The sequence below is a fragment of the Macaca thibetana genome, chromosome 1 (genome assembly GCF_024542745.1).
Source record: "Macaca thibetana thibetana isolate TM-01 chromosome 1, ASM2454274v1, whole genome shotgun sequence".
Lineage (NCBI taxonomy): Eukaryota > Metazoa > Chordata > Mammalia > Primates > Cercopithecidae > Macaca > Macaca thibetana.
Window position 1 is genome coordinate 151,756,535 of NC_065578.1, and position 26,828 is coordinate 151,783,362.

At 40.7% G+C, this 26,828-nt stretch overlaps 1 protein-coding gene across 9 annotated transcripts in view; it reads right to left on the reverse strand.

The window, feature by feature from the left end:
• Positions 1 to 6,317: 6,317 nt before the first annotated feature.
• TRAF5 (TNF receptor associated factor 5) overlaps positions 6,318 to 26,828 on the reverse strand; it is a 49,013-nt gene continuing 28,502 nt past the window's right edge. For 7 of the 9 annotated variants that reach the window (XM_050781093.1, XM_050781084.1, XM_050781053.1 and 4 more), the window contains exons 4-11: positions 25,516 to 25,617; positions 21,881 to 22,078; positions 21,171 to 21,248; positions 20,789 to 20,863; positions 16,123 to 16,215; positions 11,680 to 11,820; positions 9,803 to 9,971; positions 6,318 to 9,154 (exon numbers count right to left, since the gene is read on the reverse strand). In XM_050781093.1, the coding sequence (XP_050637050.1) occupies positions 8,580 to 9,154; positions 9,803 to 9,971; positions 11,680 to 11,820; positions 16,123 to 16,215; positions 20,789 to 20,863; positions 21,171 to 21,248; positions 21,881 to 22,078; positions 25,516 to 25,617 (1,431 nt within the window). In that variant the 3' untranslated portion in view covers positions 6,318 to 8,579. The remainder of the gene's footprint in view (positions 9,155 to 9,802; positions 9,972 to 11,679; positions 11,821 to 16,122; positions 16,216 to 20,788; positions 20,864 to 21,170; positions 21,249 to 21,880; positions 22,079 to 25,515; positions 25,618 to 26,828) is intronic. The other 2 variants (XM_050781120.1, XM_050781074.1) reach the window with 1 other exon arrangement.

Here is a 26,828-nt window from a genome sequence, read left to right on the forward strand (position 1 = left end):
GCTAATTTTTTGTATTTTTAGTAGAGATGGGGTTTCACCGTGTTAGCCAGGATGGTCTCGATCTCCTGACCTCGTGATCCGCCCGCCTCGGCCTCCCAAAGTGTTGGGATTACAGGCGTGAGCCACCGCGCCCGGCCACATATATATTCTTATATATTGTATTGGAGTGTTTTTCTTGATCATATTTATCAAACCAGCTTTTGGTTTTACAGATAAAATCTGTCTTAAAAGTAATTTATCTTTCATTAATGTATGCCTTCATTAATTTCTTATTTCTTTGGGTTTATTTTGTTCTTTTTATAGAATCTCGAGTTGAAAGCTTAACTTTCCTTTAAAATGTTTAATATGAAATATTACCAGAATGTAGTTACAGAAAATAATATAATGAACACTTGTATACCGACCATCTAGCTTTATCCCATTTTAACATTTTCTCGTATTTGCTTCAGATTTTAACATTCAGTTAGAGCTCCTTGTAAAACGGTCTGCAATCTCATTCTCCCTCTCTTCCTCTCTGCAATTAACTACTACTTGAATTTGGTATGTCATTCCCATGAAAGCTTTTTTATATGCTCCACATACATGTAGCGATGTTAAGTAACATACAGTACTGTTTTATGCTTTTTAAACCTAATATGATATTCATGTCACTTGCTTTTGTCACCTATAATTATGTATGTAAAATTTATCCAGGTTGATTCCTGTAGTTCTAGTTTTTTAACTGCTGAATAGTATTCCATTGTATAACTGTACCACCATTTATCCATTCTCCAGTTGCTAGCAATTTAATGATTCATGATTTCTGTCATTACAATGTAAGTTAATTCTTTCACACAGCTTCTTAGACATATGGTAAGAATTTCTTTAGGATAATGTCTAGAAATGGAATTGCAAGGTAGAAGGGTTTGCACAGTTCAACTTTGATATTGCCAGATTGTTCTCCAGTGGTTGTACCAGCTTACCCTCCACCAGCAATGCAGGAGAGCTGCTGTTGCTCCACTCCATGCCAACACAGGTTATTTTTTTGCCCCAGTTTTTTCTTTTTTCTTTCTTTCTTTTTTTCTTTTTTTTGCTGTTACAAACTGCTGACAGTAAATTTTCTTGTACATGTTTCCTGGTACATGTGTGCAAGAGTTTCTCTGACTACAAAGCTAATGCAGTTATTAGCTCTATTTTGTTTTCGGTATGTTTTTTAAAAGCATGTATGTGTCCCCTTCATTTGAGATTTCCCCCTCTTAATAGTAACACTTAACTTATTCATAGATATATCTCACTCATTTTTTCTATGTATCATGCTTCCTGTTCTCTTTACTGCCTTTGGTTTGACAGTCTCTTTTTCCAGTTTTTTTCCCACTTTAGTGGTTTGAAAGTTATATTTGATTTTTATTCTATGAATAGTAGTTACTCTTCTAACTCATTTAAAGGTGTATCTTTATATATGTATGTGTGTGTTTAGAATTCATCAGTATCCATATGAGGCAGTCTGTGTAGTGGTTAAGAGTGGAGCCTGTGAGGCCAGACTGCCTGGATTCAGATCTTAGCACTACCACTTACTAGCTGAGCAACCTAGAGCTTATTACATAAACTCTCTGTGCCTCAGTTGTTTCATGTGTAAAGTGGGGATAAAATAGCATATACCTCATGAGGTTACTGTAAGGTTAATGTGTTAATATATGTAACATTCTTAGGACAGTGCCTAGAACTTGGATCTCTTTACCAGATTTTTCATCTATGGAATGGGCAGAAGACTTGCCTATCAGAGTTGTTATAAAAATTCAGTGCATTATTGTATTCATTCAGCTTAAGACACTGTTTGAGCACCTGCTATGCATTTTTGAATTAGACATGGTTCTCGGCTTCAGAGGGAACAGACATGAAATGCAATTTCGATATGATTTAACCTTAATACTCTTCCCATGTTCTCTCTTGTCCCCCTTCTAATCTATGCTCCACATTAAGAGACAAAATATTAATCAGATCATGCATCCTTTGCCCATAACGTGTTAACTTTCATTAAACTTTACATAAACCATAAACTTCTCACCATGGCCTGAGCACTCAGGTTCTAAACCCTGTGCCTCCCTCTCTAGCCTCATCAACTATCATTCTCCTGATTTCTACCAAACTCCCACCACACTATCCTCCTCTCAGTTCATTGAACCAACACTCTTCAGTGCCCTCTGCCCAGATTACTGATCCACCCTGACAGCTCTTTCCACAGCTGACTCATCTTTCAGATCTCAGCTTGATTAGGTCAGGCAGTTAGTTACAAACAACAGAATCCACTCTGGTTGAGAAAGAAAAGGACTTTAACAATATCATGTAGCTCACAGAATCTCCAGGACAGCCAGAGGCCAAATGTGGAAACAACAGTACCCAAACACACTAGAGGATCTAGTGAGAATCTGTTGCTGCTGCCACCATTGACACCAAAACTGCAACTTCCACAAACACTGGCGGTCCCCACTGGTAGCCAGAATTAGGCATGTTTCCTTCTTCATCTTGCTCACTTTTTTTTTTTTTTTTGGGAGACGGAGTCTCACTCTGCCACCCAGGCTGGAGTACAGTGGCATGATCTCAGCTCACTGCAACCTCTGCCTCCCAGGTTCAAGTAATTCTCCCGTCTCAGCCTCCCGAGTAGCTGGGACTACAGGCGCCTGCCACCACGCCCAGCTAATTTTTGTATTTTTAGTAGAGATGGGCTTTCACCATGTTGGCCAGGCTGGTCTTGAACTCCTGACTTTGTGATCGCCCGCCTCAGCCTCCCAAAGTGCTGGGATTACAGGCGTGAGCCACCATGCCTGGCCTATCTTGCTGACTTTCAAGTTGAAATTTTGCATTGACTATGCCTGCTTGGTGGGGCATAGGTCACATTGCTGTGCTACAAAGGGGGTCAAGGAGGCAAGTTTTCTCATAGGAAATTCCTCAGACTTTATAAGGGTGTTGAAAAGTGCTGGGTATTCAGAAAACATGTCACATGAACATGAGATAATTGTGTTACCTCAGAATTAAGGCCTTCTCTGACAACCCCAGTACATTTTCCCCACAGCAGCCCCATCAATCTTTTCCTGTACTCTGTGATTTTCTTCAAGGCACTTGTCACAACTTGTATTGTTATGTACTTAATTTGTTCAAATGTCTTATAATTCTGGGGCCATAGAGTCTATGCGTGGAGTTTCAAGTTGTATATTTCAAACAGCCAAAAATAATTTTAAAACGTATTCAGTCTTCAGCATGGGTGTCTTGAAAGAAAAAAGAATCAAAAAGGCTCCAAGTCACAGTTCCAGCAGTTCCTATAGTTTCTGTTTGTTTTTTGTTTTTTTTCTTATTTCCATGGCTGCTTTGGCAGTGTTTCCATAGTTTCAAATTCTGTCCTCTCTCTTCTTTAATTCTCCCCAATCCTTATGTGGATCTGTTTAGCTATTCTCCATAAATCTTTCCCTTAGAGCTCACCTTTCAAATGTTTTTCTGCCTGTTCTCTTATTTTGCATCACAAACATCCAAAACAGTTCTGAGAGGTACACTTCCTTAGGACACTGGGGAGAGAAGTTGAGAGGCAAAGTCTTTGCCAGCCCAGAGGCCGGGAACATTTACACTCTGATCATTTTTCTGTACCACTTGTGATTGACCTACAGATTAGAAGTCTGAGGAGGACACGGACAATATCTGTTCTGTTTGTAACTCACACAATCTGATAAATATGTAGTCAACATTTGTTTTCTGGAAAAAGAAAAGTCGAGCAATCGAGTTATGGGCAAGGCAGTATACAGCACAGAGCAAGGACTTTTGATATAGTGAAGGTGAAACCACCTTTGCAGAAAATTATGACAGCCAATTATGACAGTGAAAGAGATCTAACCTAGCCAACTCTATCTCACTTCTAACTCCCAAGCTGTTCTTGTGCATTCCTGAGTGTAGGCAGAACTAACTTTGGGAGGAACTTACAGTTTTACTTTGAAACAAAGATCACAACAGTCCCATCCCAAAACAAACCCCCTTCCTGTCTGGGGACCAGACTTTCTAGGACTAACAAATTAGCCACAGGATTAGAAATTATGGTTTAGGAGTCATGCAGCTAGAGGCCACAAGATTCTAAGCCTCCCCAATTGCTCCTAGGGATAACATCACTATTATAAAACCTAGGATTGGTGCTCAAGGTATTTTCAGACCCTGCACTGGATGGATCAGCTGCTCCCACCCAGATTGATGGTCTCGTGGCTTCCACTCCGGAACTGACTCAGCACAAGAGGACAGCTTTGACTCCCCATTTCCCGGGGGACCAGTCAGCACTCCCCACTACCTGCCCCCATCCCCATGAGATTATCCTTAAAAACCCCAGTTTCCGAATTTTCAGGGAGACTGATTTGAGCAATAATAAAACTGCGGTCTCCTGTACAACCAGCTGTGTGAATTAAACTCTTTCTCTGTTACAATTCCTTTGTCTTGATAAATCAGCTCTATCTGGGCAGTAGGCAAAATGAACCCGATGGGCAGTTACTAAGGGTGAAGTGTGGGAGTAGGGTTACAGATTAAAGGATAGTTTAGGAAGGCATCCCAGAGGAGATGAGGCCAAAGCAGAATCTTAAAGGGCAAGAATTATCCAGGCAAAGAAGGTAAGGATAGAGAAGAGTATTCCAGGCCAGGCATGGTGGCTCACGCCTGTAATCACAACTCTTTGGGAGGCTGAGGTGGGCAGATCACTGGAGTCCAGAAGTTTGAGACCAGCCTGGGGAACAGGGTGAAACCCCATCTCTACAGAAAATACAAAAAAATTAGCCGGGCCTGGTGTTGCGTGCTTGTAGTTCCATCTACTTGGGAGGCAGAGGTGGGAGGATCACCTGAACCCAGGGAGGTCAAGGCTGCAGTGAGCTATAATTGCGCCACTGGACTACAGCCTGGGTGACAGAGTAAGACCCTATCTCAAAAAAAGAGTATTCCAGATAGACATATAGTATAAGCTCAGACAAGTATCAGATAGCTTGGGTTGGTGTTGCTAAATGCAAGGTAGAAATGTCAGGAGGTGAGGCTGGAAGGGTAGAAGTGGGCATGGAGGGCCTTGTATGGCACTCCATGGAGGCTGGGCTTTTTCCTATGGGCTATGAAGCCACAGTGTGGGTGGGGTGGGAGTCATTCTCAGATTTTCTTTGAGATGGATCATTAGGTGACACTGTGGAGACTGTCACAGTGTCAATCTCCAAAGAGGCACAACTAAAAATAGGGAGAACAGTTGTGATTTAAAAAATAATGTAGGCCTGAAACGACAGTAGTACTGAGGAAGGGTAAGTAGTGGGAATACCTCTAAAGAAATTATTTGGAGGTCAAATTCGCAGTGCAGTGTGGGTTACTGGACAGGGAAGATGAGGGAGGAATCCAGAATAGTGTCCAAACTTTTGGCTTGGACAATGATGTCACTTAGATAGAAAAAATGGAGTAATAGGTTGGCAGTGGTGGGGAGGGTGGGAAGATTTCCAGTTCTGTATGGTGAAGTGGTCCTTAAAGTCCCTATGGGACTCCTGAATTTAGATGTTCAGCAGGTACTCGGATCAGCTTATGGCAAAGGCCAGGGTCAGAGATACAGACTTGAGGAGAGAGCAGCATGGGGGTGACAGTGAGTTCACAAGGGCTGTGGGAGTGCTCTGGGAGTGGCTGCTGTTCCCAAGCTGGCATTTGGCCCTGTTGACATTCTTTTCTCTTCCCACCTTCCTTGGTGTTTTTCTTACCTCTGGATCATTCCTTCTCCAAATGTTTTACAGGTTCTTCTTCCTCTTCCCATAGAATGTGTTATTCCTGTGTGATTTCACCACCTGGGACCCCTACTGTGCCTCCATCAAACCTTTATCTCCAGCTCAGAATTCTTATATAAGATTGAGACATATATCTCCAACTGCTTTCTAAGAGAAAAGAGATAGTCAGTAGTGTGGACTGATTATCCAGGGACCACACAAAGGGTTTGTACCTCACTGTCCTATTGTATTCAGGACTGGCACTGTGAATTGATCCTGGCTGTGACTGTCTCTTGTTTTCTCTGAAAATACCAAATGTGGAAATCAGGGGTCAGATTTTAGACTTGTTAATAAGCATTATTAACACACACACCCCCACTACAATCCTTCTGTAACTTTCTCAAGGATATTAACTTCCCCTTTATGCTTAGTGTATTGTTATCTTTTCATCAGGAACCAAAATTAACCCAAAATGGAAATAAAAATTTAAATCTTATTGATACAGAAGAAAAATTACTGTTCCGTTCATAAAAAAGGAAAAATAGTTTACATAGATCCACCTTGTTTCAAAGCAAAATCACAACTCTTGTTTTGTGAAAAAGGGGTGCTTTTTACACTAGAACTCCTTGTTCTGGGATCACTTAATCACTATTTCAATGATGAAGGAACTCTGAACTCCTAAGCAAACCATGCCATGACATACTTTATATATATATGCACAAAAGTTGGATAAAACACAAAACCAGCATTTTGACAAATTCACTTTAAAATGTTTTCCACATCAACTACTCAAAAGAAGTTACAGCAATACAATCGTCCACTGCTCAGGAAGAGAGAGTGAACTTGGATATGATGAAGAACATTAAAAACAAACACACAGAGCACCTGGGTCTGGCCTTGTGGGCTAGAGAAATGCTTCCTGAATTTGTCCGAGGTGATGTGTTGAGCATCAGCTATGCCACAGTTCACCAGCAGCGACGCTCTAGTTCTTTAGTATATTCCTGTTGTGAACATATTTCTTTGAATTTAATCATCTGGGATAATTGCTGCAGTGTGAGTCTTTAGCATTTGAAAATCCCACAGAAGAGATTAAGAAGGTTCCTCTTCCCAGAAGACACTCATATAAAGCATGCTTCTATAGGGTTAACTGCTCAGAAATTGTAAGGTGCATGGTCATCACCAGGTGAGCAGCTCTACAGGGGCCCATGGCCCATACTCATCTTTGTGTGCCCAGGGGAGCCAGCCTGCGTATGAGCAGTAGAGAAGTGGCATAACAATGCAGGAGGGCTCAGGACAACTTGGCATTTTTGTTGTTGTTGTTAAACTTAGGCTTATCAAGAGTCATAAAGACTCATCTCAATTTGTATATACACCTTCAGACCCATACAGATAGATGCATAAGAACATGATCATTTCTGTTCTTCACAAAGTACTCAGAATTCTGACAAGAAACATTACAAGTTTATATAAATGCCCACTTGCATAGCAGCTTACAAATTCAAACGTTGTCAGAGGCTTGGCGCAGTGGGTCATGCCTATAATTTCAGCACTTTGGGAGGCCAAGGCGGGCAGATCGCTTGAGGTCAGGAGTTGGAGACCAGCTTGGCCAACATGGCAAAACTCCGTCTCTACTAAAAATACAAAAATTAGCCAGGTGTGGTGACGGTTGCCTGTAATCCCAGCTACTCAGGAGGCTGAGGCAGGAGAATCACTTGAACCCAGGAGGCGGAGGTTGCAGTGAGCTGAGATCACGTCACTGCACTCCATCCAGCCTGGGTGACAACAAGACTCTGTCTCAAAAAAAAAAAAAAGTTATCAGAGAATAGTAGATACTGTTTTAGCCATCCATTTTCGCTGAGAGTACTTCTGACACCCATAGGAAATTATAAAGGTTTTCTCCTCAAGTTGTAAATTCCTTTTATCCACTTATGACATTTTCTCTATTATATACTAAATTCTATCCATCCTCACATTGATTTACTACTGTTACCAAAATACACTCAAACTGTTTGTATACACACATATATAGGTGTATATGTATGTGTGTGTGTATATATATTTATTTGGTTGAATCTTATGAAACTGCTAAGTTTTTACCATTTTTGACCTATGAAAATAGTTTTTTTCATAGGGTTGAACCTAATGAAATCTGAATTTTAGCTGGCTAGCTATATCTTACATATTACTATGCAGTACTTTCTGCTTTACTTCATCAGGAAGAATGAAAATGCTTACCCCATTCACCAGTTCTTATGCAGCCTTGCAAAACAGTACCTGCAAACTGCTGGTGAATTTCATGAAAATACTTAGAGGTATAGTAATTTTCACATATTTAGCATTTAACTGAAAAAAAAGATCCAAACTGAGCGTATTATCTTTGTAACTACATCACCCACTACTTAACTGGAACAGCCTACCTTATAAAGATGGTTTTTGTAGACTTAAGGCCAGGTCTAGAATCAATAGGCCAAACAATAAAATATCAAAACATTTTCAATTGGGAATTCTGCTACCTCTATGTCCTCCATAACATTCAATATTTAGAGTGCCTGAGACACTGCGCTAAGCACCAGTAAAAGAAAAACGCCCTGGAAACTTCAAGAAACTTACCATCTTTCAAGAAATATAAAAATATAAATAATAAGAGAATATTCTAAGAGTTTTAAGTTTCAAACTAGGACAGAGTAAAATGTAAAAAGACAGCACTTCAGAAGTTTTAAACTGACTTCAAACGTTAAGGAAAAAGGCAAATACAAATGTGCTTTGAGTCTAAATCCAGGTCAATATGATAATCAAATGTGCTCTACTCCACGGTTCTGGCCCCAAAAAGTCCTCTTATCACCCCATAAACAGTGATTAGAGATCCTCCAGGTCAGTTAAGTCCACGGCCACTTTCAAGAACAGAGTGTCATCTTTAATGTAGGCGTTCTTGGCATTCTCCAAAACAGAATGAGCCACAAAGCGGGGACAGCCAGAGGCAATGTTCATCTCCCCATCAGGCCTTTTAAAGCTGCTGCTATTGGGGTCAGGCTTGAAGGTCTCCATAATGTTCTTTTTGCCACTCTGGTCCAGAAGCATCAGTGTCACCCTCTGCCTGAATGGCCACTGCAACAGTGAGTCAAACTCTCCTCGCATGACCACAAAGTATAGGGACAGGTGTGTCCCCTTCCCTGACCCATCCCCATTCAGGTATGCTCTAGCACAGAGCCGGTAGCCACAGCGGCCGGTGTAGAAGGACTGGCTGAAGATGGACACTGTGTGCCCATCCACTGCCTCCCTCTTCTTCATCTTGTAATCTGTCACCTTCCAAATGAGCTTTCCATTATAGCAAGTACCCTCCAGCAGTTTAAATCGCTCTTCATTTTTATTCAGCTGTGCTTTATGAATATTAATGTGGGTATCATGTTTGTTAGTTTCCTCTTCTAAAACAGCTGCAAATAAGAAAAAAAAAGATTCCATAGGCCTAAAAGTTATCTTTAAAATTTTCCCAAAGTGGAATTTTGTTACCTGAAAGAGTATCAGGAAAATCCTGACATCCTAAAGATGAGCCGAATTCATTTGTTGTAATAATATTAACTCAGGGAATATCATGTTTTGGCACACTGCCTCCAAGGAAACCTGGATGTGTATCTTAAACTCACTGAAGTGTAGAGAAGACACACTGAGCATTCAACTAGCGTGAGTCAGCATGCTGAGCCCCACACTTTTCTGACTAGAATGCTTTTAAATAGCCAAACCCTTTAATATTTTCCCATACCTAAAACAATGATCCCACCACATCTCTCCCTGAGGTTTCTCATTATTTTCCACTCTTCTTGAAAGTCATCAATCCCTGTTCTTGGAATTTGCTGACCTGTTTCCAGTCTTGGAATCTCCTAGCCCAGTCCCCCAACCCCACTTGTGGCCCTCCCTCATTTTTGCCTGAGTGGCCAGAATCTCATGATGCTTTCACAAATAGCAGATTTAGCCATTGTTTATCCTGGACAGATGTGACTCTCTATTTGGCCAGGTGTTTGGTTGTTTCATGAACACATGCAGACAAATGAGTCACCAAAAGAGAAATAAAATATCAGACATACCTAATCTTTGATCATTGTTTTCTAGCAGGGTAATTTTCTGTTTCACTGTATCAACTGCTTCCATCAAAGGCCTCAGGTCAAATTTATTTTGTTGCTGGTTAACCATTTGTAATAATTGATGCACTTGAGCTTCTAGCCAAGCTGACTTGTCAATGTGACTGGCAAAAACCTTTCATTACAAAATGGATAATCATGTTTAAAAAATTAGTTAATATTTTAGCAATTCATTGAGATTAGCATTTTCTTCAATTCAAACATATCACATTTAATCAATTAACAGAATGAAAAATACAAGCCCAGAAAATAAAATTCAGTGAGGATCACAGAGAGATGAGCCACCTAATTATCTTCCTCCTCCTCCTTTCCTACCACAGCTCCTGTTCCAAATGTTTGAACTTTTCTTTACCTAATTTTTATCCTCCCTCTGTTTTCCTCTGCTTGGTTCTCCAACCCATCTTTATATATTTATTTTCATGTTGTCTCTCCTCTTGCCCTACACTTTTTCCTCTTTTTAGAAGCCAATCTCCTGATTCACTCCTGCTTTGCTAGAAGGTGGAGAATTAGATGGAATAGGCGCACCTGTTCTGGCCTGAGCTCTATGGGTGGTACAGAAGGCCCTGAGTAAGGCCTAAACTTTTGACTGCTCTCTCAGGTGGAAGAGACTAAATAAAATTACTCCTCCCTTTCCCTGTGTGTGTATAAGATATGGCTACTCAAAGTACCCATTTTGTTTTTCACTTTCAGAATTTGATAAATTACATGAGGAATTCAATACTTTATTATAAAATAGGCTTTGTGTTAGATGACTGCCCAACTGTAGGCTAATTTAAGTGTTCTGAGCACATTTAAGGTATGTTAGGCTAGGTTACGATGTTTAATAGGTTAGGTGTATCAAACACATTTTTGACTTACAATATTTTCAACTTAATGGGTTTATCAAGACATAACTACATTGTAAGTCGAGGAGCATCTGTACATATATATGTATATACACATATGCATATACACATTATACATATTTCACATACATATACATTGTATGTATATGAGGAGTGTGTGTGTGTGTGTTTAATGTATAATGTGCTGGCTAAGTATGGAAATTATAGGGCCTAGATTTTCTGGGATAACCTAAATTTCAAATATATTGCCTACACCACATGTCTTGAAATCTTTTTCACTATAAATTTTATAATCATGATAAAGACATTATTCATCAGAATTCATTTATGGTTATTTAACGTTCATAATTTACAAAGTACTATTTCTGCTATATTTTAGTGATGTTTAAAGCATTTTCTTCCCAAGGGAATTAATAGTTTCACTTGTTGACTACAAAATGCAGAACTACAGATGCTCTCAGTGAATCTGCAATCAAGTGATTAATACTGGCCCAACATTAATTAAAACCCTAATTGCTATAAATTATATAGAAGTATTGTATCAAAGTTACTGATATTGCAAAACGTACTGGGGTTGTGTAAAAGAAGATCTTTATTCTTAGGAAATACATACTGAAGTATTAACATGTAGAGGTAAAGGGCCATAAAATATGCAGCGTACTCGCAAATGGTTTAGAAAGAGTACGTGCATGCACATGCACACACGCCCACACACACATACACACACACACACATACACACACACACACACACGATGGGGGAGGAGCAGTGGAGGGGAGCATGAATGATGAAGCAAACGGGACACAACGTTGACCATGAGTGAATCTGGGTGGAGGTTATACAAGTGTTCTTTGCACCATCTTATTCTTACAGCTTTTCTGTATATTTTAAATTATTTCTATTTAAAAAGTTAAAAGAAAAACCCTCACTGCAATTGAAAGCCAAATCTTGGCTTTCAACAGAAAGGCCATTTCTTACCTGGATGTTTGGGAGGAAGCTTCCATTTTTGCCAAACAACTGTGCAAACTGCTTGAACTCCTTTTCAAGTTTCTTTATAGTTTCTGCTAGCTGCTGGATTTTACTTTCTTTCTGTTCTAGGCTCTTATGTAAATCAGAAATCTAATAACAGGGATGTGAGGAAAAATAAAGTCATTGAATATAACTGCATGCATATAAGTTAAAATCGTACTTGCAGGTAAGAAAGTGTTTCTAGGAAAAAATGTACATATTTATTTCTAGGAAAATATTTACAGGTAGATTCCTATATAATTATAGGAAGATATTTACAGGTGGTTCCAAAAAGCCACATCTACAGAATTTCTCATCAGCCTTTTCTACACCTAACCTACTATGATGGTTCATCTAATGACAGACATCACTTGACTGAATTTACTGAACTGGTTCTCTTCATTCATTCAACATGGACTTACTAAGCAACCACAAAAGCCAGGCACCTGTAATCCCAGGTACCTGGGAGGCTGATGGGGGAGGATCACTTGAGCCCAGGAGACTGAGTCCAGCCTGGGCAACATAGTGACACCTTGTCTCTTAAAACAAAATAAAACTACCACGAAAGAGTACTGATCACCATACCACATTAAATGTTACATGTGCAGTATCAATAGTAATAATGGCAAAAACTTGCTGACTATCATACCCTAATATTCATTAGCTCTTGTATGCCTCAAAGAACCCTATGAGTTGCACGAATATTAGACTCATTTTTCAGATGAGGAAACAGAGGTAGAGAGTTTAAGTAACCCATCCAGCATACAAACCAGCAAGGGATAGGCAAAATGTGTAGGTAGCATATTGACAGATTTTATAATCTACTTGAAGGAAACAATTAGATACCTAAAGCTGATCCTAGACAGCTCTTCTCTTATTCCCATATCCATTCAATCTGCAACAGTTGCCAATTTTAATTTTTAACACGACAATAGAAACAAAAAGACTTACATCCATTTCTCATTTCAGCACTAGTTTCAGTCTTCATTATTTCTCCCTTGGGCTGCAACAGCAGCTTTCTAACTGGTCCTGCTCTACCCATTCTACCCACAACACACACCAGAACATAAGCTCCGTGAGAGCCGGGACTGGCATGAACCTCACAGTCCACTATGACCCCAGCAACTGGACTGTTGCCTGGCACCAGTAGGTGCTTGATAAATATTTGTTAAATGAATGAACAACATGAATGCTCTCCCTGGCTTTAGTCTTGTTCTCCTTCCATTTGTATTCCTTACTGTGACCAGAATAATATTAAGATAAAAATCTGGTCTTGAGCCTTCCCTGCATAAACGTCTCTAGTGGCTTGCTTTTACAGGTGACACTGGGCCCTACGTGACCTGCCCCTGGCTACACTTTCAGCCTCAAGCCCATTCACATTCCACATGCATCCTGCCCAGCAAGACCACACAACTCCTATTTCCCGTCAGGCCCTGCTGTCTCATACACCTCTCTCTTCATCTAAAAACTACCACTTTCTAAGCCTCCACTCACGGGTACATCCTCTTGGAAATATTTCCTTACTTGCACCACCCACCAAGACCACCTCTCAAGTTCCATGATACCCTGTCCATATTCTAGTGTATAAATCATCATTGTCACGCTTATAACTTGCTTTTTGTTGTTGTTGTTTTGGTCTTCCTCTCCACTAAATTGTTTCTTGAGACTACATCTCATTTATCTGTTTATCCTTAGAGCCTAGGACAGTGCCTGGCACAGAGAGGGCATTTGATACATAGTTTATGAATGAATGCACAAATGGCTGAGACAATCACTTGATCTCTGGCCCTAGAATCCTTTACTTAGAACCCTAGAGCTGACTTCCACCTACCTGCCTGGCCAAAAGCAAACTCCTTGTCTCTCTCTGCACCCTCACCTCTAACCTGCTCCAGTTTTAGTAGTGCCCATCTCGCTTAATATCATTACCATGTCCCCTCCCTACTCAGCTTAATGCATGTCATTTACAACCTCAGAAGGTCTCCTGATACTCTCTCTTTTTCCAGCTGACATGGCGTTGGTTGAGCCTTCAACATCACCACCACCACCTCCAGTATCCTGCTTCCACCTACTATTGAAGTACTTATTATGTGTTAGGCATTGTGCTACTAGCTTAACTATATTATCCCTTTTTACCGTCACCACAACCCCAATTACAAATGAGGAAATGGGGGATGACAGAAATGAAGTAGTTTGTCCAAACTCATATGGCTAGTGTGCAGCCTGGCTGCAAACCTAGGCATTCTGGCTCCAGAGCCTTCACTCTTATCAATTGCCATGCTCTTACCAACTGTCTTGCTTTAAAAAACAAAAGCAAACAAACCGCTTTGGGCGGCTGAGGCAGGCAGATAGCTTGAGCTCATGAGACCAGCCTGGGCAACATGGCAAAACCCTGTCTCTACAAAAAAAAAAAAAAAAAATACAAAAATTAGCCGAGTGTGGTGGTACACACCTATAGTCCCAGCTACTCAAGAGGCTAAGGTGGAGGATTTCTTGAGTCTGGGAGGCAGAGATTACAGAGAGTCCAGATCACACCAGTGTACTCCAGCCTGGGTGACAGGGCCAGACCCTATCTCAACAAACAAATAAACAAACAATTAGCTGACCAAGTATTTTCCAATTAAGAAACCTCCATTAGCTCCCTATTACTGGAAAAAAACAATTGGTTCAAACTTCTGGTCCTTAAAACCTTTCTGAAACAAGGCAGAGAATGAATGAATGAAAAAATAATTGAATGCGCAGTGTCCAAAACTTCTTAGGCTACACAGAAGGCCACTGCAATCTGGATGCAACACACTAGTCTGCAGCCTCTCTCTATCTCATACTCAGAAGTCCATTCATCCTAAAACCCCATTTCCTTGATTCATCAGCATTTCTTATGCCTCCCTGCTTCAGTGCAAGCTCTCCCTTTTGGATGTCCTTCTTCCACAACATTTTAACTGATGAATCCTTCCTCCTTCAAGAGGCAGCTTGGATGTCTTACTTTGAAAGTCTTCTCCAACTCCCCCAGAATAAATTGCTGCAGCCTCTGTACCCCAGACTGAGTTACAGCATGTCCTACAAGGCATGACAATTAACCTGTTTACATTTATGTTAGTTCTTCAAGGATAGAGGCTATGTCTTCCTTGGCTCAGTGTCCCTAGCAGCAAACATTGTACCTGACATATGGTAGGTGTTTCTTGAATGAAAGGATGGATGAATGAGGCAACTGATACAGAAAAAACTTGGGAACGGTTACTAGGCAGCATGCCTTCTACCAAAGTTACTGTTTAATCAGTCTTCCTAATTTTCTCCAGGATCTGACCCTGGAACTCACCCACCTACTTTAATAGAAAATCAGACATCAAAAAATCATCTGCAGTAGCAAACATCAGCTCCTTTTCTGAAAATGGTTTTCTTCCCTACCTGGGCTTGAAAAGTCTGATTTTCCGCTGGGCGTGGTGGCTCACGCCTGTAATCCCATCACTTTGGGAGGCCAAGATGGGCAGATCACAAGGTCAGGAGATCGAGACCATCCTGGCTAACACGTGAAACCCCGTCTCTACTAAAAAATACAAAAAATTAGCCAGGCGTGGTGGCGGGCGCCTGTAGTCCCAGCTACTCGGGAGGCTGAGGCAGGAGAATGGCGTGAACCCGGGAGGCGGAGCTTGCAGTGAGCCAAGATCGCGCCACTGCACTCCAGCCTCGGTGACAGAGCAAGACTCATCTCAAAAAAAAAAGAAAAAAAAAAGAAAAGTCTGATTTTCTGAGATGTTCTAACAAAATAATTAACTTTCCTAAAAATTGCTCAATAGAATCAGCATTTATTGAGGTTAATATGAGTGCCACAGGCACTATGGCAGGCATTTGCATAAAATTTCACTTGATAATCACAACTCGGTGAAATAAGTGTGGATGTATGCATTGATCAGGTTGCAAAGCTTCTCAAAGGCAGGAGTTTAGACTTACCACAAAATTTATAAAACCCATAGTGCTTAGAATAGATAGTCAACTGTTGTTTCACAGTAATATTAATGTAACTGAAACATCAAATTGCTAAGTGCCAGGTATTAACCAAAAGGTGTGTAGATAGGCTATTGAGAGGAAGTTATGGTATCTTAGTTATGGTATCTTAGAATCAGAGGACATGAGTTTTGAGATTGAATTCTGCTACTTAACGATTAAAACACATAAAAATTTATCAGAGTTCAGTTATTTCATCTGTTGAATGAGGGGGAGGGACCCAAGGATCCTAACAGCACCTTCCAATTTTAATGTTCTATAATCCTGTGAGCCTGTTTGGCCACTTAACAGAAAAACATCTACCTCCAATTGACTCATACTGAAATAGAGGAGAATAGAAAAATACCAGCATAGAGCAGGCAAATCCTAGCAATTCTGTTGCCTCACTTTTTATTTGAAACTTTGAAGATTTACCTGTTCTTCTAATTGGACATTCTTTTCTAAAACCAAACGCATGTGCTCCCGTAAGGCTGAATGCTCATGTTCCTGCAGGTTCCTCCGTTTATCCTTCAATATGAAGAGAAAAATAAGTCAGGTTGCTGAGAGGCTTCAAAAATGAAAGAGGTGGTAGGATATTCTGCTAAAATAGAATCTTAACAACTTTGCTTACTTTAGTAGTTTAAACATGCACCAGTCTCTAGTGGGTTGCAGGAAAAATGACTCCAGTGGGTCCCTTTTCCAGTTTTAGGATTCTTTTTTTTTTTTTTTTTTTTTTTTTTTTTTTTTGAGACAGCCTGCTCTGCTCTGTCGCCCAGACTGGAGTGTAGTGGTGTGTTCTTGGCTCACTGCAGCCTCTGCCTCTTGGGTTCAAGAGATTCTTGTGCCCCAGCCTCCCGAGTAGCTGGGATTACAGGTGTGTGCCACCACACCCAGCTAATTTTTGTATTTTTAGTAGAGACGGAGTTTCACTATGTTGGCCAGGGTGGTCTCGAACTCCTGGCCTCAAGTGATCTGCCTGCCTTGGTCTCACAAAGTACTGGGATTAAAGGTGTGAGCCACCATACCTGGCCCCAGCTTTAGGATTCTACAATATCCATGAGACAGAGAATCAGGCCAATATCAAAATTCGCAGTGCTGATTTTCTTCCTTGCCCTGGCTGATTTTCTTCCTTGCCCTGGGAGTATATGACTGTGGGTTAAGCGTAGTTATTATCATCTCTCAACTATTCCCATATAAAACCTATCTCCTTCGTGGGTTATCTTCAAATCAGTTTTGTTTGTTTTTTGACACTCTGTCGCCCAGGCTGGAGTGCGGTGGCACGATCTTGGCTCACTGCAACCTCCACCTGGGTTCAAGCGATTCTCCTGCCTTAGCCTCCTGAGTAGCTGGGATTACAGGCACATGCCACCATGCCTGGCTAATTTTTGTATTTTTAGTAGAGACGGGGTTTCACCATATTGCCCAAGCTGGTCTTGAACTCCTGACCTCATAATCTGCCTGCCTCGGCCTCCCAAAGTGCTGGGATTACAGGTATGAGCCACTGCGCCTGGCCTCTTCAAATCAGTTTTAAGTCAACACTAGTTCTTCCTCCTGTCAAGCACATTTCCATGCTGCCTCCAATCATGGACTGGCTGCCATGGGCAGAACGAATGCCACCTGATTTTAATTTCAGCCCATACATATATGTTGCCCTCAAAACCACAGAATACATTTGCAAGAAGAAATGGTTGCTTTTTCCCTAATCATTAAAATATTTTTTTTGCAGACTGCCTGCCTATATTACCAGTAAAAGCAAATGTTTGTTAGGTGCATCAAGGTGATCCATGCAGTCTAACTAAATATTTATCATCAATTTCCATTTGGGTTAGGGTTGGCTTCTTTGGTGATAGGTTCCAGAGAATAACTCCCTCAGCCATTCCAAGCTCTGATGCTGAGGCAAGTTCTAGAATACAAACCAACTGGAGATTTGGGCCTGACTGTAAAGATCATTTTTAGAGCCAGAAAGCAATTCTGCACTTTTTTTTTTTTTTTCCTCGAGACAGGGTCTCACTCTGTTGCCCAGGCTGGATTACAATTGCATGACCTTGGCTCACTGCAATCTTTGCCTCCCTGGCTCAAGGGATTCTCCCACCTCAGCCTCCCAAGGAGCTGGGACTACAGGGTGCGCCACTACACCTGGCTAATTTTTGTATTGTTTGGTAGAGACAGGGTTTCACCATGTTGCCCAAGCTGGACAACTGTGCTGATGCACAAGAAAGGTAAACCCCATCCTTTTTGCGGCCAAGACAACCTCTGGTTTGATATGTGACAAATTTATAGACTCTTCATAGATTTTTTTAAAAATCCTTCTCACAATATACATTTTTTCAAATGGTTTTTAAAATAAAAGAAATATGTGCTTATGTCAAACAACATAAGATGAAGAATGATAAGTAAAAGGCCTCCTCTTTCCATCTCCACACCCAATTTCCTAGTCTTACCAGAGTCAGTAAGGATATATACACATTTTTAACACAAATGAGAACATACTATATTTAATTTTTTACATATCTCATTATTTTTATCAGCTATATAATTCTAACATATGAATATATAATTATATAGTTGGTGTTTTAATGATAGACTTACAGGTTGTTTTTAGTTTTGGGTTGTTGTGGGATTTTCTTGCTATACAAATAAACATCTTTGTGTGTGTTTGTGTATGTGTAATCACTGTATAATTTAAGAAAGGATATCTGTAACATAAATCCTAGCAGAAATGCACAATGTATGGATTCATTTTTTTATTTTCATAGATATAACCAAATCACCCTAAAAAAAGTGAGATATCATAAGATGTTTTAATCTTTGTCAATTTGATGACATTAGGTAAAATTATATTTCTTGTTATAATGTACATTTATTTAGGAGTGAAATGAGCATCTTTTCTTACATTTATCAGTCAAATGAATTTTTTTCTGGAACTGCCTATATACTATATTTCTTTGCCTATTTTTCCATTAAGTTGAGTAAGTTATTAACACTAAAGGTTTCTTTGTATATAAAGGAAAATAGCCCCCCGCTTTTTTTTTTGTCTGATCATATGTTGCAAACTTTTCCCTCCAGTTCATTGTTTGCTGTTTGACTTTATTTATGGTACTTTAAAAAATCATATAGAAGTTTTAAATATTTATAAGTTTATCAAAATTATGGCTTCTGGTTTTATGTTAGTCATTTAAGAAAGGGCTTTTGTTGTTGTTGCGGGGCGGGGGCGTTGTTTGTTTGGAGACAGAGTCTCGCTCTATCACCCAGGCTGGAGTGCAGTGGCGTGACCTCAGCTCACTGCAACCTCAGCCTCCTGGGTTCAAGCAATTCTCATACCTCAGCCTCCCGAGTAGCTGGGATTACAGGTGTGTACCACCACACTCAGCTAATTTTTGTATTTTTGTTAGAGGCAGGGTTTCACCATGTTGGCCAGGCTGGTCTTGAACTCCTGACCTCAAATGATCCACCCACCTCAGCCTCCCAAAATGCTGGGATTACAGGTATGAGCCACCGCACCAGCCTCTTTAAGAATAAAAAAATTCAGCCAGGCACGGTGGCTCACACCTGTAATCCCAGCACTTTGGGAGGCTGAGGCCAGCCAGGCACGGTGGCTCACACCTGTAATCCCAGCACTTTGGGAGGCTGAGGCGGGCGGATCACAAGGTCAGGAGATCGAGACCATCCTGGCTAACACGGTGAAATCCCGTCTCTACTAAAAATACAAAAAATTAGCCAGGCGTGGTAGCGGGTGCCTATAGTCCCAGCTACTCAGGAGGCTGAGGCAGGAGAATGGCATGAACCCAGGAGGTGGAGCTTGCAGTGAGCCAACATCCCACCACTGCACTCCAGTCTGGGCAACAGAGCGAGACTCCGTCTCAAAAAAAAAAAAAAAATCACTCATCTTTCCTTCTAGTATTTTCATGATTTCTGAAGTAAACTTTCTATTTCGGAATAATTTTAGATTTATAGAAAATACAGAATGATAATACAGAGCATGACATATTTTAATACCTAAAACTCTGCTCCGTCTGGAATTTACTAAAAAGACTGAAATAGAAATCAATTTTTATTTTATTTTATTTTGTATAATTCATTGAGTATTATTTTAAAGTATTTAAAAGGTAATAACATACATATTAAAACACGATTTTAAGTCCATTTTTTTTCAGTATACTTGGTAACATACAAGGGTATATCACCATAAAACCAGGATTTGTAATCATGAGAGGAGTAACCCCAGACGGTTCCCAAACCAGGTGGAGGCAATGGAATCAGAATTAGAAACAATTACTGTGGGCCAGGCACGGTGCTGTAATCCCAGCACTTTGGGAGGCCAAGGCAGGTGGATCGCCTGAGGTCTGGAGTTCAAGACCAGCCTGGCCAACGTGGTGAAACCCTGTCTCTAACAAAAATACAAAAATTAGCCAGGCATGGTGAAGGGTGCCTGTAATCCCAGCCACTCAGGAGGCTGAGGCAGGAGAATTGCTTGAACCCGGGATGTAGAGGTTTTAGTGAGCCGAGATTGCGCCACTGCACTCTAGCCTGGGTGACACAGTGAGACTCTGTCTCAAGGAAAACAAAAAGAACAAAGAAATAATTATTGTGATGGTTAATTTTATGTGTCAACCTGGCTAGGCTAAGGTGCCCAGTTGTTTGCTCAAAACAAGTCTATATGTTGCTGTGAAGGTATTTCATAGATGTGGTGAGAACAATTGGTAGACCTGAAGTAAGCAGATTACCCTCTATAGTGTGATGGGCCTTATCCAATCATTTGAAGGCCTTCAGAGCAAACACTACGGTTTCCTGAAGAAAAAATGCTTCTCCTCAAAACTGCAGCATAGAAACTCCAGACAGCCAGAGTTTCCAGATTGCTGAGCTTCCCTGCAGATTTTGGACTTGCTAGCCCCCACAACTGCAAGAGTCAACTTCTTAAAACAAATCTCTATATATGTATATACCCCCATTGGTTCTGTTTCTCTGGAGAACTCTAAAATAATTAGCCTTAGATTTCTCAGAACTGTAATTCTCCATCCTCGATGGAACAGAGAGTAAACTGAACTTGCCAAGCAAATTATACAGTAGAATGTATAGGCAGAAACAAAAAGTCATTCCATACCGTTACAGCACAGCCATAGTGCTTAAAAGGACAGTCTTGCTCAGCTTCAGGACATACAGCCAGGTGTTCATCCACCTACGAAATGCAGAGTCACAAGCTATAGAAATTCATCACTTATTTTCCAACTGCAGCAATCAGGGAGCCAAGGGTGGCTTGGGAAGAAGGCAAGGACCAGGAGAAGGAGAGAGGCCTGGCAAGAAAGAGCTGTGACGAAAACTGAAGAGAGTTTGCAGAAAAAGAGAAGGGAAGGCAGATATGTCATGGTCATGAGTGTAATTTAAGCCCTGGGCCCTTATATTTGGGATTTTATCAAACACAGACCACAATGATTACTAAAACTTCATCTTCCATAAAATCTACAGAGAGGATTATTTGCAGTTACCTCAGTTTTTAGAATAATCTTCGCACAATTGTTGGGACAAAATACTGGGTATTCAGGACACAAGTTTTCCTCATGATTCTGAAACAGACAAAGTATAATAAAACAAAGCCAAGGGTTATCTTTCATGGCCTCACAGTGATTACACCTGTGTCTCTTTGGGGATATATGTCATGTGGCTTACTCTCTACAGGAAGTTATTGCCTAGTTCCAAAAAAGGATTAAAGATGTCCACTTTCTAGGTATAAATGAACTTAATTAAAATATTAAATTTTCCAATTATTTCAAAAGAAAGTCATAGAGCACAGGACTCAAAGAAGGTAGATTGGGGAACTGCCAGCATAGCTCCTTCGGGACATGTAAAAGGTACCCATGCTTTCTTTTTATGCCTACATCCTGCCTCCCCAGCTACACTGCAGAATTCAGAACGTAGACATTATCTTCACCTCCTTGTGACTCAGCGCCCAGCATTCCTTACACATACACAGCATGTGTTCAAATAACATTTTTGCCAATAATAAATGAAGACAGTGCTACCAACAAGAAGGTTTTAAGCTTTTCACAGAACTTCTCTCCAAAAAGCAAATTCTTTAGACTAATTCTGTACAAAAATAAATGCAGGAATGTTCTTCTGGCATTCCACCTGATTCACTGTGACCAGTCAGGCATAATTTAGCTCCATAAAGATGACTGTTGTGTGTGTTGTTTTTTACCTGTAGATTGATGACTACCACATCCTTTTTGCAATAAAGGCATTTTTCCTCTCGAAACTGACAGTATGCACTCAAATGCTCTTTCAGGTCTTTCCGTAGGACTGGTTCCTGGCAGTTCTCATTAGAACACTGCACAGCTTGAAATAAGCACTGCTGAAGGTGATCCTGCAACAGATAACAACAGGCCAGTGGGACCTGCTGACCAGTGTGGTAGGAGGGAAGTCAGCTGGAAGGCCCAGGGAGGGAGAGAGAACAGGGTGGGCAGCTGGGCAGAAAGGCTTGCACAGGGCAAGGCAGAGGGTAGGCTCTCAGGGGATGCTGCCCACTGCCTCTCTTGAGGAGAGGGCATGGGGAGGGATGCTTGTACCAGAGATGGGAAAGCCAGTCTTGGGGGGAATTCAGAGGACAGGGGAAGATGGGTGAGGAGGGAAGTACACCAAGTTTGTTTTAGATGATCTAATAACGTGCTCATATTCTCAGGTTAGTTCTTGGATATTTTCCTTAATTTACCAGTTCTTCAAGGACATTCTTTTTTTTTTTGTGGACTCTTCATACCAACCCCCAGCATCAAGTATGGGTCTCTGCACAGCAGATGGTAAAAGGACACAGGAAAAAGAAAAAAGGAGAGAAGGGCATATCCTAACTCAAGGAAGAAAGGGAAAGGAGTAAGAAGACGAAAATAAGGCAGAGGAAGCTATTCCAGAAATGATAAAGGAGGCAGAGGAAATACAGGTTTGCAGGCCCAAGAGAAGCTAGGAATGGTCAGACTGGTAAAATCAGGAAAATTTTTAATAATTAATAATACTTTATTGGCCACATGTGGTGGCTCATGCTCTTAATCCCAGAACTTTGGGAGGCTGAGATGGGAGGATCACTTGAGGCCAGGACTCAAGTCCAGTATGACCCCAAGACCTTGTCTCCACACACAAAAATTTTTTTTAGTTAGCCAAGTGTTGCAGTGTGCACCTGAGGTCCCAACTACACAGGAGGCTGAGGTGGGAGGATCAGTTGAGTCCAGAAGTTTGAGGCTGCAGTGAGCTATGATTGTCCCACTACACTCCAGCCTAGGTGACAAAGACTCTGTCACAAATAGTAAGTTATTTAAATTTTATTTTAAATATTCTCTAATTTTATTTTAAAAGTTATTTTAAATATTCTCTAATGTTAACATTATTAAATATAAACATTATTTACATGTAAATATATTTAATACATTATAAATAATATATATATTTAATATATTATATGCAATATAATATATAACATATATACTATTTAATATTTAATATTAAATGATTTAATTTAATCATCATAGAGAATGATGACATGGACAGTGTTCACTCCAGGATTCTTCACATTCTATTTTATTTTTATTTTTATATTACATTATTTTATTTTATTTTACTTTTGAGTCAGGGTCTTTCTCTGTCACCCAGGCTGGAGTGAAGTGGCACGATCTCCGTTCACTGCAACCTCCACCTCCTAGGTTGAAGCATTCCTTGTGCCTCAGCTTCCAGAGTAGCTGGGATTACAGGTCTGCACCACACCCAGCTAATTTTTGTATTTTTAGTAGAGACAGGGTTTCACCATGTTGGCCAGGCTGGACATTCTAGTTTTTTTTTTTTTCTCTTTTTTTTTTTTTTTTTAGACAGAGTCTTGCTCTGTCACCTAGGCTGAAGAGCAGTGGCACCATCTCGGCTCACTGCAACCTCCACCTCCCAGGTTTCAAGCAAGTCTCCTGCCTCAGCCTCCCGAGTAGCTGGGATTACAGGTGCCAGCCACCATGCCCGTCTAATTTTTGTATTTTTGGTAGAGACAGGGTTTTGCCATGTTGGCCAGGCTGGTCTCAAACTCCTGAGCTCTGGTGACTGGCCCACCTTGGCCTCCCAAAGTGCTGGTATTACAGTCGTGAGCCACCATGCCTGGCCAACATTCTAGATGTTAAAAAGCAGGCATATCTCAGTGAAAACCTTTGAATCACTGCAGTTATTGTCATGCTGGCAAGTTACCAAAATGTTAGAGAATTTGTCCCTCTGAGGGTCCTTTAAGACAAAATTGGCAAGCTAAGACTCACAGGCCAAATCCAGCCTGCTACTTGTTTTTATAATTAAAGTTTTATTGGAGAGGAGCCACACCTATTCCTTCACATATTGTCTAGAGCTGCTTTCCCTCTCAAACGGGAGAGCTGAGTAATTGTGACAGAGACTGTATGGCCTGCAAAGCCTAAAATAGTTACTATCTGGGTCTTTATTATTATTATTATTGTTTGACTCTTAACATTCACTGACCCCTTCTCAGAAGAAAATCAAACAGTTTTTTGACAGTGAGATAAACAAATACAGCTATTCTCCTTCACCTCTGGTAGTAAGAATCACATGGTGATCACAGTTAGAATCCATCTCTTCTCCAAAATTGGTTGATATTACTCCTCAACCCTCACCCAGTCAATATTCATCGAAACTCTGTGACCTGTAAGATTCTACACCTTACCACACAAGGGGGTGGGTGGGAAACAAGGAATGAGGGGAAATATAAAAGAAACAGGTGGAGAGTAACCAGCCCCTGCTCTCCACAAGCCAGTTTTGGTCACTAAAGCTGTTCAATGGTCCATTTGAGCCTCATTTACTTTTTAGGCTTAGTGACAACAAAGTTGGAAAAAAGGCCTTGCTCTAGGACTTGACTATTCAAACAAGAGGCAAAGGACACATGAAAACATAACACATAACAAACAGTCTATGAACCTCCAAATAAATCCCTGGGTTAACAAGGAAATCATTTACACATTTATAAGCTCAGTGCCTGAGGGATTGGGAGGTGTGATAGAGAAAAGACTGAATCATCTGAAATATGTGTTCCAAAATGTGTGGGTGTGCAGGGGAAATTTCAGCAGCCTCTCAGCAATTCCCTGGAAGTTAGAGAAGCCTGAGGCATGTTCACATGCAGTGTGATCAAACTTGACATGGGCTTGCCAGGCAGTACCACACTTCCAGCTTCCCATTTAACCACCTTCCCTAGCTGGAGGGAAGAGCAGTTGGGGTTACTTCATTTGAAAGGCACTCAATTCCCCTTCACTTACATTTCCCCTACAACTTGTTGGTTTGTCTCTCCTATCAATGCTTTACCTTTAACCCACAGCCTGTCTCTGTCCTGGTCTGAGTGATCTGTGTTAGATCATAAACCCCATGAGGCCAGGCCCCACAGTTGCTGGGAAACACCTAGACAGCACCAAGTGAGAGAGCAAATGCTTTCGGGGAAGGACCTCACAATTGTGTCTTTCTGTAGTCATGCCCTGGGTCCCACACAGTTCCCCCAAAATAATATATTCTTGAGTGTTTGTTTTGTCCAGCATGTCCCACACCCTCTCTTCTGGCTCAGTGATCCCTATCACACAATTAAGGTCTAGTGGATATAAGATGTTCTCCATGCGCTCCATACAGGACGAACCTCTTCACTCACACCTCAGCCCTAGGTGGGCTACAGCACTGTAGCCACCTGTATTGCTAGACTGGGAATCCTTGAGGGCAATTGACTGAATCCTTGTACCATGCTTAGCTCAGTAACTGTCACATAAAGGGGTTCAATACATATCCCTGGAAAAATGGCAAAGGCAGATACTGTTCATGAATAATACCAACCTGGTACCGGCCCAGAATAACCTTGGCATTACATCCAGGAGCATTGCTGCAATATACATACAAGTTGAGGACTTCTCTTTTGCAGCAATTGTCTTTAAAAACCTAAAAGATAAACATAATAGGTCTCACACACTCCAAAGTTTTACAGCAATGTGAATTAAGCTATTATTAATTTGGTCTTCAAGTATATCTCAGAAGGCAGGTGGAAACTTCCAGGCACCAGCTGGAATGAAAATATCACACTTACACCACACTGAAAGAAAAGGCTGTCTCAGATATATGCTTTTGACAAACCATCAAACATATAAGCCAGGTAACAATGCCCTGTGCAACAGGCTGCAGCTAGGTGAATCTTATGGTGAACCTGATCCCACATTCTTAAACGTCAGGAGGTAAAGTTTGGTCAAGAGTGATGCTTTCAGCTTCCAGTCCCAGGGTAAATGTATTACTCATCAGACAGTGTCACTGAGGCTGTGCTGGCTTGCTATTTTAGCACAAACCAGGAATCGGCAAACTTTCTCTGTAAGGGGTCAGATAGTCCACATCACAATCGTCTCTGTTGCCACATTTCAACGCTTCCATACACAATATTTAAATGAATGGGCACAGCTACATTCCAATAGAACACTATTTATGAACACTGAAATTTGAACTTCACATAATTTCTACATGTCACAATACTTTCTTCTTTTGATTATTTAAAATGAATTTTTATTTTGAAGTAGTTTAAGACTCACAAGAAGTTGCAAAAATATGAGGGTTTCTATGCACCCACCATTATGTAAAAAGAATTTCTTAGCTTACAGGCCATACAAAAACAGGTGGCAGGCTGGATTTGCCCCAAGACTGTAGTATGCCAACCCCTGGACAGTAGGTCAGACAGACACGAACTGCAGCACAGCCCCGTTGTAGGTATTTGCAAAACACATCATAAGGGGTATAGAGAAGACGCAAGTACAGCAGACTAAAGGCTCAAGGAAAGCTTCTGCTTGAACATCCTGCGACAGAATCTTAAAGGAAGAAAACTGACCTTAAAGGGGAGTTTTAAGGGAGAAAACCTTCATGACAATGGAACAGACAATGGTTTCTTAGATACAACACCAAAAAAGAACAAGCAGCCAAAAAAAGAAAAAAAAACAAATGAATTAGACTTCATCAAAATGAAAAAATTTTGTGCTTCAAACACACTGTCAAGAAAGGGAAAGGACAACCCACAGAATGGAAGAAAAATACTTGCAAATCTTAGCAGCCAAACGGCTGCTAAGAGATTTAGATCCAGAATATATAAAGAACTTTTTTTTTTTTTTTTTTTT